Below are 17,666 nucleotides of genomic sequence, written 5' to 3'. Positions count from 1 at the left end.
GTTTACAGGAGACTGTCCGGAGGGAGAGCCGGCCACCGGGGGCGCTGTTTACAGGGGACTGTCCGGAGGGAGAGCCGGCCATCGGGGGCCCTGTGTGTTCTCTATCCACAGTGACACAATCCACAATCTTCTTTCTTAGATGTGACAATAATGAAAAACACAAAATATATATTTATATGAATAAATGAAAGTACAGTAAGAATAAATGAGCCGTTTAGAAATGAAACGCCTCATTCACCAGCTGTCTGTCTGCTGATATGTCTCATAAATAATAAAATAAACAAAAATATCCTGTTGTCTCTATCTCAGTTTACTGATTTGTTTCACATTTAGCCTATACGAAACTCACCTGTAAATCTACAGTAACATGAAAATGGCACTACACACTGATGTTAACATGTTAACAGGTGCTCTGAATGTTAAGATCTAATGGCAAACTAGTCCAAATAAAATATAGGAACATTACAGAAAATAATGTTATTCTAAATATGACTGTAAATCAAGGACTCTGGAAGAATCCATCTTTACACAGTAATCAAGTACAAGTGTTCCTGTTCATACATCTATGATAATCCTTCATTGATCACTTCAACTATGTATATTCACTGGAGTCAAATGTAGGTATCATCAATACGGTGATAACAATACACAATACAATAAAAAATACACTTTATACCTTTTATTCAGTTCCTTGAGTCTGGACGGAAGTGGATGGAAACTGCAACCTGACTGGTTGGAGGGGGAATAACCGTAGGGCGCTGACTCTGGTTTCATTCTAATCTGTTATTGGACAAGGGTATACAGCATGAAATATTATTTTCTAGTTCTATTTATTGTGATTTTTAAATTATTTTAAGGATTAGATAAAGGTAAACGACACACTGTTTTTAAGTGTTTTCAAACTTTTTTACTGATGGGTTTAAAAGTAGATCGCAATTTGCACATTATAATTTCTTTTCTAATATGCTGCTGTGTGAAATTATATTACATATATTTATCACTTTACCACCAGTTTGCCACACCCCAGTTTTTGGAGTCACCAGCCGCCTACAGAGTGCGAGCAACAGAATGCCTACTGCCATTAAACTTCAATATGAATTATTGAAATCAGAGTGATGTTTAGTTTTGTGTGTATTAAAGCTGGACTGCAGAACTTTTACATATAAATGAACGTCCGTTCACATGATGCTGACTAACCCTCTCACAGCCAGGTAAATATCTGAGTTTTTAAATCTGGTGTCTGTGGCGACATTCCTGTAGTGATGCAGTTCACAGCAACCAGCAATGATTCGTTTGCCAGAGCTGACTGAGGGAGCAACCGTAGTGACGGAGTGGGATGTCGCTATGGCTACAGCAGAACCATGTAGAGACAGACTTGCATCAAGGAAGTTCAACATGCTTGATCATCACGTGATTCACATAGACTTCAGATAATTCCAAGAAGTTCTGGTCAGGCAATTAGAATGTAAATATAATACATCCAAGATAAATACAGAGAGACAGAACTGTGATTTATGGTAATTAGTTAGACAACAGAGTTGACGCAACTCTCTCTCTACATGGCTCTGGGCTATGGAAAAACCTGTGGGCATATGAGCTAGAAGAGGGAGACTGAAGTTCTGTGCTCCAGCTTTAAAGTGTAAAAGGTAAAAATAGGAGTTCAGAACCTGAAAAGGTTTTCTGATTGTAATATTTGAGAATAAACCCATATCAAATCTAATATAACAATCTTTGACCAGCAGGCAAATTAATTATATTAAACTGTGTTTTATAAAAGCAGCTTCAGTCAGAGAAACTGTGGTTTGGGGTTTAGCTGAAAATGTTACGTAAATTACAGAATCAGAAACATGTTTGATTTAACATCAGCCCAAAATTTGATTTTAATAATTATTCTATTGGTTTATGTGCCTCTCTTATCTTATTTTGTTATTTTATTTCTATTCTTTTATTCCTTGTTTTTCACCTGACATACTTTGTAGCTGCTGTAAAAAGAAAGTTCAAAGTGATCATTTATCTGTAAACACGTCATATGAAGTCTTTATATTGATTATATTATATATTTCAAGTTAAAAAACCAACAAACAGATATTTCAAAAAAGAGAAACTGAAAAAGAAACAAATTCATTTATTGATGAACTTTGGTTTTATTGTCACTCCCCAAGTCCTAAAATCCCACAAACAGGATGACATCATCAGGACAGGACACACCTCCTAACTCCTGAGTGACAACATGGCTGCCCCCCCCCCCTCCCCAACAACCATCTCCACACACACAGACAGAAAGAACAAAGAAACAGATTAAAAACATAAAACATTGTTAGATATAGAAATTAGAAAAAAGGAAAAAGAACAGGTCCGGCCCAGTTTGATTGACAGGTCAGGTCTGATTTCTGATTGGTCCAGAGAGAGCAGTAATGACAGACAAGACTCAAACCTCATACCTGATCCAAAGTCCAACACACTAACTGATAAATTGACAAAATAAAATAACATAAAATAAAATACATGATGATTTCATAAAACCAGAGGGGCAGGGCTAGAGGTCAAAGGGTCTCAGGAGGCCTGAGGCTTCTGGGAGTCCACCGGAGAGGACGAGTCCTGTAGCAGAGAGCAGATATACAGTGAAGTCACAGTTGATGAGTGATCATTAGTCTTAGTTGTATCCAGTTAAAACTGCATCGTAAGTAGTTGAAACTGAGTTGAGTTGAAGCGTCTGTACTGAAACTAGTCTGAAACGTTTCATCCTGTGCTGCATTCAGGGAACTTGGGAGATACAGACACTGTTGACTAGTGATTTCATCTGATATTCACCAAACTTGGTAAACAACAAAAAACTATTATTGTTGTTAATTTGTTATTTTCAAAATTTTAATGTGACTGGTAATGAAGTATAAATCGGTGTTATTTTTTTATAAATAAAATGATAATAATGAGCCCTGAGACGCATTTCACCTGTAGGTGGCACAACAGTTAAAGTACTAAACTAAATTAAAATCTCAAATATTGTCCCGTAAACCTGGAAATAATCACAAAGTTTGAGGATTATTAGTTATGACAGGTAAAATGAAGAAGAAATATTTTGATTCTGCACTATTTTTAGGTTGGAAATAAAATTTAAGCACATTTGTGGCATTGACCAACTGAACTCCTTCGTCCAAAAGGTCAGATGTCTTTGAGTTGAGTCCTTCCATCGAAGCATGCGTTCAGATGACACTCAGGTGGATCTGATCTCCTCATCGGAGGCTCGTTCAATGAACTTGCAGCTAGTGTTCACCTGTTCTAAATATGGCTGTGCCTCAAGTTTCCAGCAGGTCATTGCTCACTAAGCAGCATTGTGATAGTGGGAAACATGGCATCTGAACTAAATGAAAGTGTCAGAAGTCAAACTGTTATTCTGAGCAAAGAGGGGCTTTCTCAAATCATGGCCAGGCTAAAGGTTTCTAAGGGGGCAGTCCATGGAACTCTAAAACGCTTTGCAGAAACGGGACCAGTTGTATGCCTTCTTCTGACATCACAAGAAGCCCTTTGGAACATTGTCAAATCATGCTGGGATAACATGGGTCATCAGGTTTGGCACAAACCTGTGGAGTCCATGCCAGCTGGAGTGCATGCTGTCATTAAAGCAAAAGGGGGACATACCAAAGACTCTCTGAAATCCCTGAACATCTTTTAAAGACTCAACTTTTCACCTTTCCACTCAACCCTAACCCAACCTCATGTATATGTGTATCTATATATGTATAGATATATGCAGCTCTTTGTTTCAGATCAGTCTTTGTGCCAGTAGACTGACAAATGATACCATATTACATACCATATATTTTTTACTATGTAAGAATCTATAATTCATAGAACTGCCATCAAGGGATCTAAGTCAATAGATCTATGGGACATTTTTCGTCTGAAAAATATTGCTCTAATAATTTGATATCCTCGGGCAACTCCAGAACATACGAACCAATGATGCCGACGCAAACTCCCAGTATTAACATAAAGGATCTATTTCTGGAGCTTTTTTTTAAGTCCAACGTAAACGAGGTATTGTCTTAAATGTTTTGCACACACTGAGCTATGAATCTGTTCTAGGGCAGTCTGCCACTGCTCCATAGTTATGATAATCATTATTAATATTATTGTTATCATTAGCAAACACACTGCCTTTCCTTAAGGAAGTGCATTTGTTTGAGTGTTACTATGGAGTAGAAAGCACAGGTGGATTTCACTGCATCAGAACAATAAAAGTACCTGATGACTAGTGAAGTGATCAACCTAAACACAGAGAGGATTCTGGGATTTGTAGTAAACATGAAAACTTCTCCTCACCTCCTTTGTCTCCTTGGCAGGGACCTCCTCCTCCTCAGCAGGACACACCTCCATCTTGTCCTCCATCTTGTCCTCCTCTCCTCCTCCTCCCCCGTGTCCCCCCTCCATCCCATGTTCGGCCTCCCACTCCTGAAGAACCTCGTCCAGGTTAAACCTCCGTCTGTAGTTCACCAGGAAGTTCTTCACCTGAACCACCGACTTGTTACCAATCACATCTGAGATCGCCTGGAAGTCCCGCCCATACTTCCTGATGGCTGTGTATAATTGGACAAGAGGAAGAACCACTGACCAATCACTGACTGATAGGTATAGTTAGGGTTTGTAAGTAATGTTTAATTAATCCAGATGTGCGTCACTTCGCCTGGTTACAGGTAGTTCAAGTGTTACCTTGTACAGCAAGCAGCTGCTCCTCCGTGGTCCAACGAGTGTTAAACTTCTGATTCACCTGAAACAAAAAACAGCAACATGAAGAAACAAAGATCAGCACCTACAGACAGCAAAGTATTCATATAGAGGGTTGCTCTGTATTGCTGGGTTGCTGTGGTTACCTCAGGTTGTCTGAACTCGTCAACTCCTGAACTGATTTTCTCCTTCAGACAGCTGTTTGACTGCTTGATGGTCTGAATCTGAAACACAAAGAGAGAGACAGGGAAGGAGAGAGAGACGGGCGAGGAGAAAGTCAGCTGTCACTTGATGGAGACCAATTGACAGACAGACAGGTGAACAAGACAGACAGACAGGTGATCAGACAGACAGACAGGTGATCAGACAGACAGGTGATCAGACAGACCTGTCTCTTGATGGAGACCAGCTGACAGACAGACAGGTGATCAGACAGACAGACGGGTGATCAGACAGACAGACCTGTCTCTTGATGGAGACCAGCTGACAGGTGTTCAGACAGACAGACCTATCTCTTGATGGAGACCAGTTGACAGACAGACAGGTGATCAGTGAGACAGGTGATCAGACAGACCTGTCTCTTGATGGAGACCAGCTGACAGTCCAGTTGTCTGATGAATCCCTGAGGAGACGAAGACGAGAGCGAAACGACGTCCTGCTGATTCAAAAACATTCCTCTGGGAGGACGTTTCTTCAACCGCTGAGACGCCTTACTGCCTGTCTACAAGTACAGAGAGAGAGAGAGAGAGAGAGACAGGTCAGCTACACACAGGTACACAGAGAGAGACAGGTTTAATCAGAGGACAGGTACACAGAGAGAGACAGGTTTAATCAGAGAGACAGGTACACAGACAGGGAGACAGGTCAGCTACAGACAGGAAAGGTGTTATAATTGATACAGGTCCAGATGATCAGGTGTTGTTACCTTCAGTCCAGCAGCTGGTTTGACCTCAGACCTCTCTGATCCAGAACTCACCTGAAACAAGACCAGTCAGTAAACAGTCAGTAAACAATCATACAGTCAACAGTCATAAACAGTCAGTAAACAATCATGAACAGTCATAAACAGTCAGAAAAAGTCTGTCAACAGTCAGTAAACAGTCAACCTTCAGTAAAAAGTCATAACCAGTCAGTCAACAGTCAGTAAACAGTCAACAGTCAGTAAAAAGTCAACAGTCAGTCAACAATAAACAGTCAGTCAACAATAAACAGTCAGTAAACAGTCAGTAAACAGTCAGTCAACAGTCAGTAAACAATCATACAGTCAACAGTCATAAACAGTCAGAAAACAATCATGAACAGTCAACAGTCACAAACAGTCAGTAAACAGTCATAAGCAGTAAGTCAACAGTCATGATCAGTCAGTAAACAATCATAAACAACAGCCAGTAAACAGTCAACCTTCAGTAAAAAGTCACAACCAGTCAGTAAAAAAGTCAGTTAACAGTCAACAAAAAGTCAATAAATAATAAACAGTCAGTAAACAGCCAAACAGTAAAATGTCACAAACAGACAACAACTAGTAAATAGTCAATAGTCCATAAACAGTCAACAGTAAACAGTCATAAACAATAAACAGCCAGTAAACAGCCAACAGTCACAAACAATAAAAAGTCATAAACAGTCAATAGTCGGTAAACAGTTATAAACTGTCAATAGTCAGTAAACAGCCAGTCAACAGTCATAAACAGTCAGTTAACAGTACTTTACCTCCTTCTTGTCGTCTTTATTTGGGTCGAACTCTGAGTCACTGGGAGGATTATTTATGTTTCCATCCTCAACTTCATCGTCACTGTAACAGTTTAAATGAATTATTTATATCAGAATCCACCAATAACATCACAGGACTCATAATGATTTACACAAACAATTCACCTTTGAGGGTTTACGCTTGTCGTTTGACCTGTAGTGTTACCTGCTGTTTCGTGTAGGCTAGTAGTCAGACGTTTATATTAATTTAAAAGGTAATAACAACAACTTGCATTTTTATAGCGCCTTTCAGGGGACCCAAGGACACTTTATATATAGGAGGCAGACAACATAAGTGATAGTAGCAGTGATTGCAAGCACTATATGTAACAATGAACACATATTAATTAATTTTTACTTCCAATGTGTGAACAGATTGTAACGTCATTTTAAAAAATTTGACCTTCCCCAACTTCCTCGGTTGCCTATAACAGCCTGTGGACTGATTTCTACATGAAGGACTTGGGACGGATTTTCCTGAGCCTCTCTTGAGCTCCATGCTCAGTTCCCCTGCAGCGCAAATAGTGTGCAACGCTAGCTAACATTAGCTTAGAAATGGAGTCCGCTAACGTCAACAAACTGGTACCCACCAAAATAGTCCAGCACAAACTCCACATAGCTTGCTTGCTAACGTGGACAAATTGCTAGCTAGCTAACGTAGCAAAATACTGTCTTGAGAGGATAACATCAGCTAATTCATCCAGACTCCCGGTGCTGATCTGGCTGGTAAATTAGCTAGCTTGCCATTTGCAAATTACTTTATCAGTTAATGACATGAAGCAACCACCGCCAGATCCATGCAGTGTAGCTAAGTTAGCTCAGTGCTAGCCCAGGCAGAGTCAGCTACTAGAACCGCTAGCTGTACAGCAAACTGAGCTAACTAGCTAACGGAGCAGCAGTTCTATTTTCCAAGCTAGTGTAGCTGTCATGTTTCACAAGACTGCGTTTCCATGGGAACGCAGCCATTGAGTCTTAAGTCATACAGCCCTGCCTGTTCATGTTATTAGCATTTGGTATGTAAGGGAACAGAAGAGGGACAAACGACACGAACTGCGACTAATCAACATCAATCATCAGTTTTACGGGGCAGCCCTAGTTTCTTGTTACATGTCGTGTTACTTGCAGTGTTTCAAACTGCGCAGGTTGCAGCTCACCTGTCACCTCTCTCTCTCTTGTGTTTTCGTGTCTGTCGGTCCATCAGACTCGTTTTACTGCGACTTTTCTTCCAGGAGTAATAAAACCGAACCAGACTGGCCATCGATTTATCAGGTAACTACAGAGAGAGAGAGAGAGAGAGAGAGACAATCTTTAAAGGACAGTATACACACTAGTCTTTGACTTAAATATAACTTTATGTCAGACTTGCTATAGACACTCAAATGTACCTGTTGCATAAAGCTTCCCTATGAGTGACTAATGTAAGACTGACTTAGATTGCCAGTCATGCAATGCATTATAGGTGAAATAAGACACTTCACAGAAGAGAAAAATGGTGGATGCAACAGCAACACATTTTAAACCTGCTGAAAACCTATGTTTGCTGGAGGAACACAATGCTGAAAAAAGTGTGTTATTTAGTAGTTTTATTCAACTTAATGGAAATCTGAAGCGAAACCAAGTATGGGAAGAAATAACTGAAAAGGGTAAACAGCATAAATCCGTCAGTCGTTAGAAACGCTGAGAAACGTTTTCAGAATATGGTACAACAATCCAAAAAGGAAATCTAGAAACAAAAGCTGAAAGCTGAAAAAAACAACTGAGCATTGATATTTATAGGAACGAGTCAGCCACATTTATGGCAAGAGAGCGGAGTTAAGGGTGTACAGTCCCCACACAAGGAGCTTTCCCCAGCGATCGCATCTCTGCTGTCAGTCATAGACAGCAGAGCCAGAGGTAACATCATTAATAACCTCAGAGTGTCAGTTAATGAAATACCACATAAAACTAGAAAATGCAATTTCTGTAGAAATTGCGGTGTGAATGCTGAATGTTGAAAGTCTGACACTGAACTGCTGGCTAATAGAGTTGAATAGTATGAAGAGTTGGAAAAGTGGAAAATGGTCTAAATACAATGAATAGGATTTAAAAGTTAAAAAAGGAACATTTTAAGGTTTGAATGGAGTTTCTAGCTGAAAATATGAATAAAGAGTTAAGACTTGTATGTCTTGAAAGTTATGAATGAGAAAAGTAATAGCTGGAGTGTCCTAATTGAGCTGAATATTTTGACGTTTGAATTAAGTTTCTACGTTGACAAATGCGGAGGGAGAAGTGGGCCAAAAAACGCAGTGGAATAATAATAATAATAAGAAGAACATATGTTGTGAATGCTTTCAACATTCACACCAATAACACACCACCTAATGACGGTCAGTCTACCTCAAATTTAGTCAGTCTTAATATTTATGCAACAGACAGGCTTAATTAGACTAGTCTAACCTGACAGTTTAAGACCAGTCTAAGGCCAAAACTAGCTTTAAACAAAGTTTATGCGACTGGCCCCTGGTCATAGTACTTGTCAGAGTATCTGTATTGGTCAAAGAGTCTGCTCTGGTCATATTGCTATATGAATTAACTGGTTTTAGTGGTTACGTACCATCTGCTGGATGCGGTGGAAGCTCTTCCCATGGAAGCTGAAGGCCTGTTCGAACAGGACTCTGTCCTCCACTGTCCACTCATCAGGAAATGGAGTGAAGTTTGGCAGGTCGGCCAGAGATTTCTCAATGTTGTGTTTGTGCCAGAAGAGCATACCCAGAGCCTGAAGACAGAGATACTGTCAGAGAGACTGAGGAAGTCTATGAGTTAGTACATATTAACTCTAACTGCAGTCTAAATGTTTACCTGCTCCATGTTGTAGCCATGTTTCTCTTTGGCGATGGCGATGTACTCATCCACTGGAACAGAAAATACACTGTTAACATCTAAAATATCCAACCTCATGTTCACTGACAGAATATATTTTATGAATTAATTTGGGAGAGTAATTCGGAGTTGTTTCCTACACTGAGTCTGGTTCAGACAGCTACTGGGGATCCAAACCAGCATGCCGAGGTTTTCTCTGAGCTGGGCTGCCTGGGCCACTTCTGATAACACACACCACACACTGTTTTATAATCATTTACACACACACACACACACACACACATATATATATATATATATATATAAACATGAAAAGATCTGGATTGCACAATCTCACACTTCAAAACCTGTCTATTCCTGGCATATTCAGTAGTTCATTGTCCTATCTTGTTGTCGACATGTAGTCAATGTCCATTTTCCCCATTTCTCTTGACATGGCTTCTCTTGAGCTCTTATCCTGAGTCGTGTGTGTGTGTGTGTGTATATATATATATATCTGGTGCAACAGCAACAACCTGGAGCTTAATGCTTCAAAGACAGTGGAGATGGTTGTAGACTTTAGGAAGAGCGCAGCCCCACCCGCCCCCATCACCCTGTGTGACTCTCCAGTGGACACTGTGGAGTCCTTCCGTTTCCTGGGCTCCATTATCAGCCAGGACCTCCGATGGGAGCTGAACATCAGCTCCCTCATCAAGAAAGCACAACAGAGGATGTACTTCCTGAGGCAGCTGAGGAAGTTTAACCTCCCACAAACAATGCTGGTTCACTTCTACACTGCCATCATTGAGTCCATCCTCACCTCCTCCATCACTGTCTGGTATGCTGCTGCCTCCACCAAGGACAGGTGCAGACTGCAGTGTATCATCCGCTCGGCAGAGAGAGTGATTGGCCGCAACCTCCCATCTCTTCAGGGCCTGTAGTCCTCCAGGACCATGAGGAGAGCAGGGAAGATCGCTGCCGACCCCTCCCACCCTGGACACTATCTGTTAACCCGGTCCATCAGGACCAAAACCTCCCACCACAAAAAACGTTTCTTCCCCTCTGCAGTCAACCTGACGAACACGGCCAAAGTCTTGCACTGACACACACACCCCACCCCCACACAGTAGGGTCCAAAAGTTTTATTTTATTTTCACATAAACCTGGAAATAATTACAAAGTTTGAGGATTCACAAACATTTAAAAACACAAGAAGTTATGACAGAAATATTAGAAAGAAATATTTTGATTCTGCACTATTTTTAGGTCAGCAATCAAATTTAAGCAAATTTGTACCATTGACCAACTTCAGAATCAGAATCAGAAATACTTTATTGATCCCCGGGGGGAAATTATACATTACCGGTGCTCCCATTCAAGAGTAGAAAGTAGCATAAATTTAGAAATAAGACTATGTACAAAAATAAGATATAAAAAATAAATGAGTCTCCGACTGAAGGTGCTCTTGTGCCTGACCAGTACATCATGGAGATGATGTGAGACATTGTCCAAGATGACCCGCAGCTTGGACAGCATCCTCCTCTCTGCCACCACCGTCAGAGAGTCCAGCCCCCCCCCCATAACGTCACTGGCCTTGCGGATCAGTTTAGTCCGGCAGATGTTGAACGACGTCAGCCGCCTCAGAAAATAGAGACGGCTCTGGCCCTTCCTGTAGAGGGCATTACTGTTCTTCGCCCAGTCCAGCTTATTGTCAATGTGAACTCCCAGGTACTTGGTAATCCTCTACAATGTCCACACTGACCCCCTGGATGGAAACAGGGGTAATCTGCACCTTGGTCCTCCTCAGATCCACAGTCAGCTCCTTTGTCTTAGTCACGTTGAGCTGTAGATGGTTCTGCTCGCACCATGTGACAAAGTTGTCCACAGCAGCCCTGTACTCATCCTCATCACCCTTACTAATACATCCAACTATTGCTGAGTCATCAGAAACCTTCTGAAGAGCTGCTCCAGGACGAGTCTCTGCAGGGTCTTCATGATGTGGGAGGTCAGTGCCACAGGTCTGTAGTCTTGGAGCCACTGGGACGCGACGTCTTCGGTACAGGAACGAGGCAGGACGTCTTCCACAGCACGGGGACCCTCTGAAGACTCAGGCTCATGTTGAAGACATGGTGAAGTACTCCACATTGCTGGGGGGCACAGGCTTTAAGCACCCTGGGGCTGACACCATCAGGGCCTGCAGCCTTGCTTGAGTGGAGTCTCATCAGCTGTCTCCTAACATGGTCAGTAGTGAAGCACACTGTAGAGCTGACAGGTGGGGGAGGGGTGGAGTCAACAGGTTGGAGAGTGCCGTCAGCCAGGGGACTTGGGAACGAGGTGTGAGGAGAGCTCCCACAGGGGGGTGGGGGGCTGTGAGGAGCAGGAGGGGGAAGTGGAATAGGTGAAGGCTGGAGGCAGACAGCAGAAGAGTCGGGGAGGGAGAGTGGGGGGTGAGCAGGGCCCACAGTATCAAATCTGTTGAAAAACAGATTCAGTTTGTTGGCCCGGTCCACACTGCCTTCAACTCCTCTGTTGTTGGTTGGCCTGAAACCATTCCACTCCAGACCTCTCTGATGTTGTTCTGCTGGAGTTTCCACTCCAGCTTCCTCCTGTACTTCTCCTTAGCCTCCCTGATCTTCACCTTCAGTTCCCCCTGGATCATTCTCATCTCTTCCCTGTTGCCAGCTCCAATCAGCAAAAGTCCTTTCAAAAGAAGGCTGCCTTGTAGTGGTCTCAGAGGACCAGTAACAGTTTCTAAACCACTTCTCAGAAGGGGAAACAAGGCCAAACTCTTGGGGTGGGCTAAGAAATAGCAGCATTTTACTGTGGATGAAGAAAAGTCCTATTTACTGGTGAATCCTAGTTAGAGATTTCTGGCAATAATAGAAGGGTGTATGTAAGGAGACGAGCAGGAGAGAGAATGATACCGCAGTGGATCAAACCAACAGGGAAACATGGTGGTGGGAATATTCAAGTCTGGGGGGGTTTGCCTACTCTGGAGCTGGACCCCTGCAGTTAATCGACTACACCCTGACCAAGGAGAAGCACCACTCCATTCTTCAGAGACATGCTGTACCCTCTGGTTTGCACCTTTGTGGAGAGGGATTCATACTGCAGCAGGATAAGGACCCCAAACACACCTCAAAGCTTTGCAAGAACTACAAGTGGTTCTTGCATTGTGGTGCAGTGGTTAGCACTGTCGCACGGGGGGTAGAGGGGTTCGAACACTGTTTCCCCGTCATGTTGAAGTGTCCTTGAGCAAGACACTGAACCCTAAGTTGCTTCTGATGGAGGCCGGAACCTTGCATGGCAGCTCAGTCGCCATTGGTGTTCCGCGCTTTGGGAACCGTGAAGGTTGAAAAGTGAGATCATTTATCATTTACTAACGAATCCTGACTGTCATGGACTTTCCTCCACAGTCACCTGACCTCAACCCCATTGAACTATTTATGGGGACACATTTTCTCTGTACGTGTAGATCGGCCTGATCTGGTTACTGCATCATTTTATCATTTAATAGATTTATTCAGACAAATTCAGTCATTTAAATCTTTAAATCTTTAGAACAGTGGAATAAAAACCATCATATTACAACACAATCCTCCTCAAACAATAACTCTCTCATTAATTGACTAACTTCCTCACTAGCTAAATAACTCTCTCAACTAACTAATTAACTACCCACCTCACTAGTTAACTATCTAACTAACTCTCTCACCAATACCCGGTGTATGTGAATGTGTGAATGAGGCCAATCTGTAAAGCGCTATAAGTCCATTTAGCATACTTGCTATTAACAATGCTACGTTTGTATCATGTTCATTATATTGTTTGCACATATAATTATTAGTTACTCTATTTTTTTTGTATTTCCTTCAGTATGTTGTGCTGATGTTTTTTTTTTCTTCACTGACATTTTGATTTTATATGTTTTTTTCTTTTGGAGAGACGTCTTTATAAGAACAATCCTTTTTACTGCTTGTGTTTTATTATGTGTGTAAAGAAAAAAAAACATCCAACCATTAAAGTGCACAGCATTAGAGAATAAGTACAACACATCCAGTATGAAACTAAAACTCATAAAACCAGTCTGAACCAGACTGTGTATCAGAACCAGGATCAGCAGCAGGGAAAGCTGGTCACTATAGAAAAACAAGCAGTAGAAGTGATCAGTTGTAGAGCTACAAGCTGTAGAAGATGCTCAGTATACAACTACTAACTATTACATATATCGAGAACAGGACTGGGCTTTCAGAACCAGTATGACGTGTGCTATAGAACTGGAACCAGTTAGAGAGGTCTGCTAACCAGTATTATGTACTTTAGTGTTCGTGCTGTTCGAGGCTACCACACCGCCTCCAGACGACCGAGCAGTGTTTCGATTCTTACCCGAGTCAAAGTCCGGAACCACGGCCTGGTACTGCGGTCCGACCCGCATCCCTCCTCCACCTGCAGACACACACGCGCGTGCAGCAGTACTTAGTAACAGTATTCTAGAATACACACAGTACACAGCTGTACTACAGTGACCGAGGCTACCCACCATGCTCCTCCTCGCTGCTGGAGCCTGAACTTCCTTCTTCCCAGCAGCTGGTTCCATTACCGGACAGGCTCTTCCCGCCGGGGTTCGCTGCTGCGGGGCCGCTGCTGCCGCTGCCCGCCGGGGCTCTACCTCTCCGCTTCCCCGGAGCCTCCGGGTTTCTCTCCAGCATTGCCGGCATGACCAGGTCGAGGCAGCTCAGGCTACCTGTTAGCTGCTAACTCGGGCTAATAGTTAGCTAGTAAGCGTAGCTGCACTGCTAACAGAACCGAACCGGCTAACTAGCCTCGGAGCTAAGCTAACTGTTTGGTCCGGAGAGCAGTGTGAGGTTTCGATGTGAAATAGAAACTCTGAGGCGGAAATGGTCAGTGTAACGAAGCTAACAGGAGATAAATGAGCTCCAGCTGAAAGATGCTAACAGTTAAACCGAGACTGAAGCTTAAACGTTACACTGAGTCCGAAAAGTTACGGAACAAGCAGCCGGAACCAGAAGAAAGCAGATAAAACCAGACGGACACCGACAGACGGACTTACACACATGAACACAACCTAGAGTATCGATAAAAACTGAAGTAAAGCTGATCAGAGATCAGACACACTGAAGCTGATCGATCACAGAGGAGGAGGAGGAGGAGGAGGAGTGTGTGTGTGTGTGTGAGTGTGTGTGATCTCTGCTGCCATCATATGTCACACATTAAAACATCAAATAATAAAATCTTCATCAAATACTAAACAGTTAAACTGTTATTAATAATTCAGATTGAATTTGTACATATTCACATTAATGGCAGTTTATATAAAGCAGTTTTTAATATTGATTATTGGCTCTGATCAGCTCTGTCAGTCTCCACACGAATATTAAAAATAATTTGTTTGAAATCTCTCATCATTGGATTAACGCACCTTAAAACAATTTATCAATTAGTCGATCAAGTATTTCAATAATTGATTAAGATATAATGTAGCTGTAAGTGTTTATTAATGAATTTGGTAACAACTATAATAAGTAGATGCTGCTGTTTAATAATATATTAATAATATATTAAACAGCTGTAATAATAAAACTTGCATGTCTTCGTAGTTATAACAAATACTGAACATTAATAAACCTGTAAACGTAAACTTTATATCTGATTACAGCTACTTTATAGTCTGTTAGTATTATTGTGTGTCTGATCCAGGATCAGTCTGTGAGAAGATCTAAGTGTACATCAGTTGATATTCAGATGATTGACAGCTGTTTACATTACATGGTGATGTTTATAACCTCTGAACCCTGAATACTGTGATGTGATTGGTTCTAAAAATTCTTTAAACTGTGTGCAGTTACAGTCAGTGAACAGCAGGAGGAGCTCCTCAATATGTTTTTATTCTGACAGCAGATCAGCTGATTTCATCTTCCTGATGGTGATGATGATGATGGCAAATCGTAAATGGACTTCATTTATAAAGCACTTTTCAACCTTAACGATTCCCAAAGCAATTTACAGCTTGGTCTCATTCACACATTCACACACACATTCACACACTGATGGCAACCGAGCTGCCATGCAAGGTGTTGGCCTCCGTCAGGAGCAACTTAGGGTTCAGTGTCTCTCCCAAGGACACTTTGAGATGTGGATGGGGGGAGCTGGCGATCGAAACGCCAAGACCTGCACCACCATGCTGCAATAATGATGGTAATGATGTAATGATTGAATTCAATTCAAATGTTTTGTATAGCACTATATCATACAAAAGCAGTTCAGAGTGTTTTACATAGAAACAAAGCAGAAAAATGTGCAAATAAACAGAGACAAAATACATATACAAACAAACGTACAAATACGGTGTGTTCTTTTAAGAGAATGCTCTAGTGAAAAGGAAGGTCTTTAATTTTAAAGTGTCAGAGCAAGTCAGCAGGCAGACTGTTCCATGCAGGAGATTTCGACCGGAGAGATCTGCTGGGGTTATAAACTGAGAGCATTTCTGAGATGTACTGTGGAGCCAGACCAGCAAGTGCTTTGTAAACCAAAAGGAGGAGTTTGAATTATATTCTGAAAAAAAAAACAGGTAACCAATGAAGGTTTTGGAGGGCTGGAGTTATATGGTCTGCTTTTTTTGGCCTGGTTAGAACTTGTGCAGCTGAGTGATGGATAAGTTGTGATCTATCTAGCCTCCTAGTAACAAACGCATGCATGAGCTGCCCTGAGTCAATTTGGGAAAGAAAGCCTCTGAGTTGGAAAAAGGCAACCTTGGTGATACCGCTGATATGACCCTTAAAGCTGAGTTCACCATCCATGGTTACTCCTAGGTTTTTAATCTCATCACTTGTGTTTAGAGATCTGGACTCCAGGTACTCACAGACCAGCTGTCTCTGGACCTTAGCACCCACAACCAAAATCTCAGTTTTTTCCCTAGTCAGCTGAAGGAAGTCGTTGATTTCTTCCACACAGCTGGGAGCAAGGGAGAAGAAATCGTCTGTGGCTAGTGAGATGAGAAGCTGCGTGTTGTCAACATAATTATGGTAGCTGATGTTATGTTTGCTGATAAGGGGACGCATATACAAGTTAAATAGAAGAGAATCCAGGATGGAGCCCTGTGGGACCCCACACACTAATTTGTGGATTTGATGGAGTGGAAGTCCCAGGTGTTACAATGAAGTTGCGATTATGCAGGTAGGATTCAAACCACTGGAGACGGACAGGCCGTGTCAGACAGACCCACCCAGTTTCTTAGCATTTCCAGCAGGATCCCATGACCCTCAATGATCATGAATATTATTATCTGTAGATAGCAGTTCAGTTGCTGATATACAACCTTCTCAATGATCTTACTCAGGAAGGTGAGGTTGGAGATTGATAGTTGCTAAGTGCATCAGGGTCCAGGTTGTTCTTTTTTAGAAGTCTGTTAAAAAAGAATAAACAGATTTAAAAAATGATGCTGGAAGTGGATTAAGGGGGCTGGATGAAGACTAAAAAGATCAATAGCATCACCCTGAATTTAGAAATAAAAGTATGTACAAAATATAAATATAAATATAAAATAAAAATATATACAATAGCAATGTATATGTATGTATATATATATATATATATATGTATTGCACTGTCGTTTAAGAATAACTAATATTGAGGTAGTATATGTAGAAGATTGCCAGTCTGGGAGGGAGGAGTTGAACAGTTTGATGGCCACAGGCAGGAATGATTTCCTGTGGCGCTCAGTTGTACATTTGGGAGGAATGAGTCTCCCACTGAAGGTGCTGTTGTGTCCAACCAGTACGTCATGGAGAGGATGTGAGACATTGTCCAAGATGACCCGCAGCTTGGACAGCATCTTCCTCTCTGCCACCACCGTCACAGAGTCCAGCTCAACCCCTACATCACTGGCCTTGCGAATCAGTCTATTGAGTCTGTTGGAGTCCGCTACCCTCAGTCTGCTGCCCCAGCATGCAACAGCATAGAGGATAGCACTGGCCACCACAGACTCATAGAACATCCTCAGCATAGTCCGGCAGATGTTGAAGGACCTCAGCCGCCTCAGAAAAAAGAGACGGCTCTGGCCCTTCTTGTATTAGTGTTCTTCACCCAGTCCAGTTTATTGTCAATGTGAACTCCCAGGTACTTGTAATCCTCTACAATGTCCACACTGACCCCCTGGATGGAAACAGGGGTCATCGGCACCTTGGTCCTCCTCAGATCCACAGTCAGCTCCTTTGTCTTTCTCACGTTGAGCTGCAGGTGGTTCTGCTCGCACCATGTGACAAAGTTGTCCACAGTAACCCTGTACTCCTCCTCACCACCCTTACTGATACATCCAACTATTGATGAGTCATCAG

At 42.1% G+C, this 17,666-nt stretch overlaps 1 protein-coding gene across 1 annotated transcript; it reads right to left on the bottom strand.

The window, feature by feature from the left end:
* Window positions 1–2,105: 2,105 nt before the first annotated feature.
* On the bottom strand, window positions 2,106–14,461 carry LOC139297568 (REST corepressor 1-like). Its single transcript, XM_070920293.1, has 13 exons — window positions 13,853–14,461; window positions 13,699–13,758; window positions 9,474–9,554; window positions 9,313–9,365; window positions 9,068–9,229; window positions 7,629–7,747; window positions 6,436–6,517; window positions 5,651–5,701; window positions 5,300–5,446; window positions 4,872–4,949; window positions 4,711–4,768; window positions 4,324–4,577; window positions 2,106–2,598 (listed from the first exon to the last, which is right to left on the bottom strand). Exons 1-13 carry the CDS (start codon window positions 14,028–14,030, stop codon window positions 2,554–2,556), a joined length of 1,368 nt encoding a protein of 455 aa, XP_070776394.1. The 5' UTR covers window positions 14,031–14,461; the 3' UTR covers window positions 2,106–2,553.
* Window positions 14,462–17,666: the final 3,205 nt, after the last annotated feature.

Source organism: Enoplosus armatus, chromosome 15, assembly GCF_043641665.1.
Source record: "Enoplosus armatus isolate fEnoArm2 chromosome 15, fEnoArm2.hap1, whole genome shotgun sequence".
Taxonomy (NCBI): Eukaryota; Metazoa; Chordata; class Actinopteri; order Centrarchiformes; family Enoplosidae; genus Enoplosus; species Enoplosus armatus.
Note: the sequence above shows the minus strand (reverse complement) of the source record. Positions and strands in the feature narration are given on the sequence as shown.

Coding starts and splice junctions, on each gene's coding strand:
- LOC139297568 (XM_070920293.1), bottom strand. CDS start 14,030: ATGCCGGCAATGCTGGAGAGAAACCCGGAGGCTCCGGGGAAGCGGAGA. Junction 9,366..9,473: donor CTGTCTGAACCAGACTCAGT/GTAGGAAACAAC, acceptor TTTCTGTTCCAG/TGGATGAGTACATCGCCATC. Junction 2,599..4,323: donor CTGCCAAGGAGACAAAGGAG/GTGAGGAGAAGT, acceptor TCTCTGCTACAG/GACTCGTCCTCTCCGGTGGA.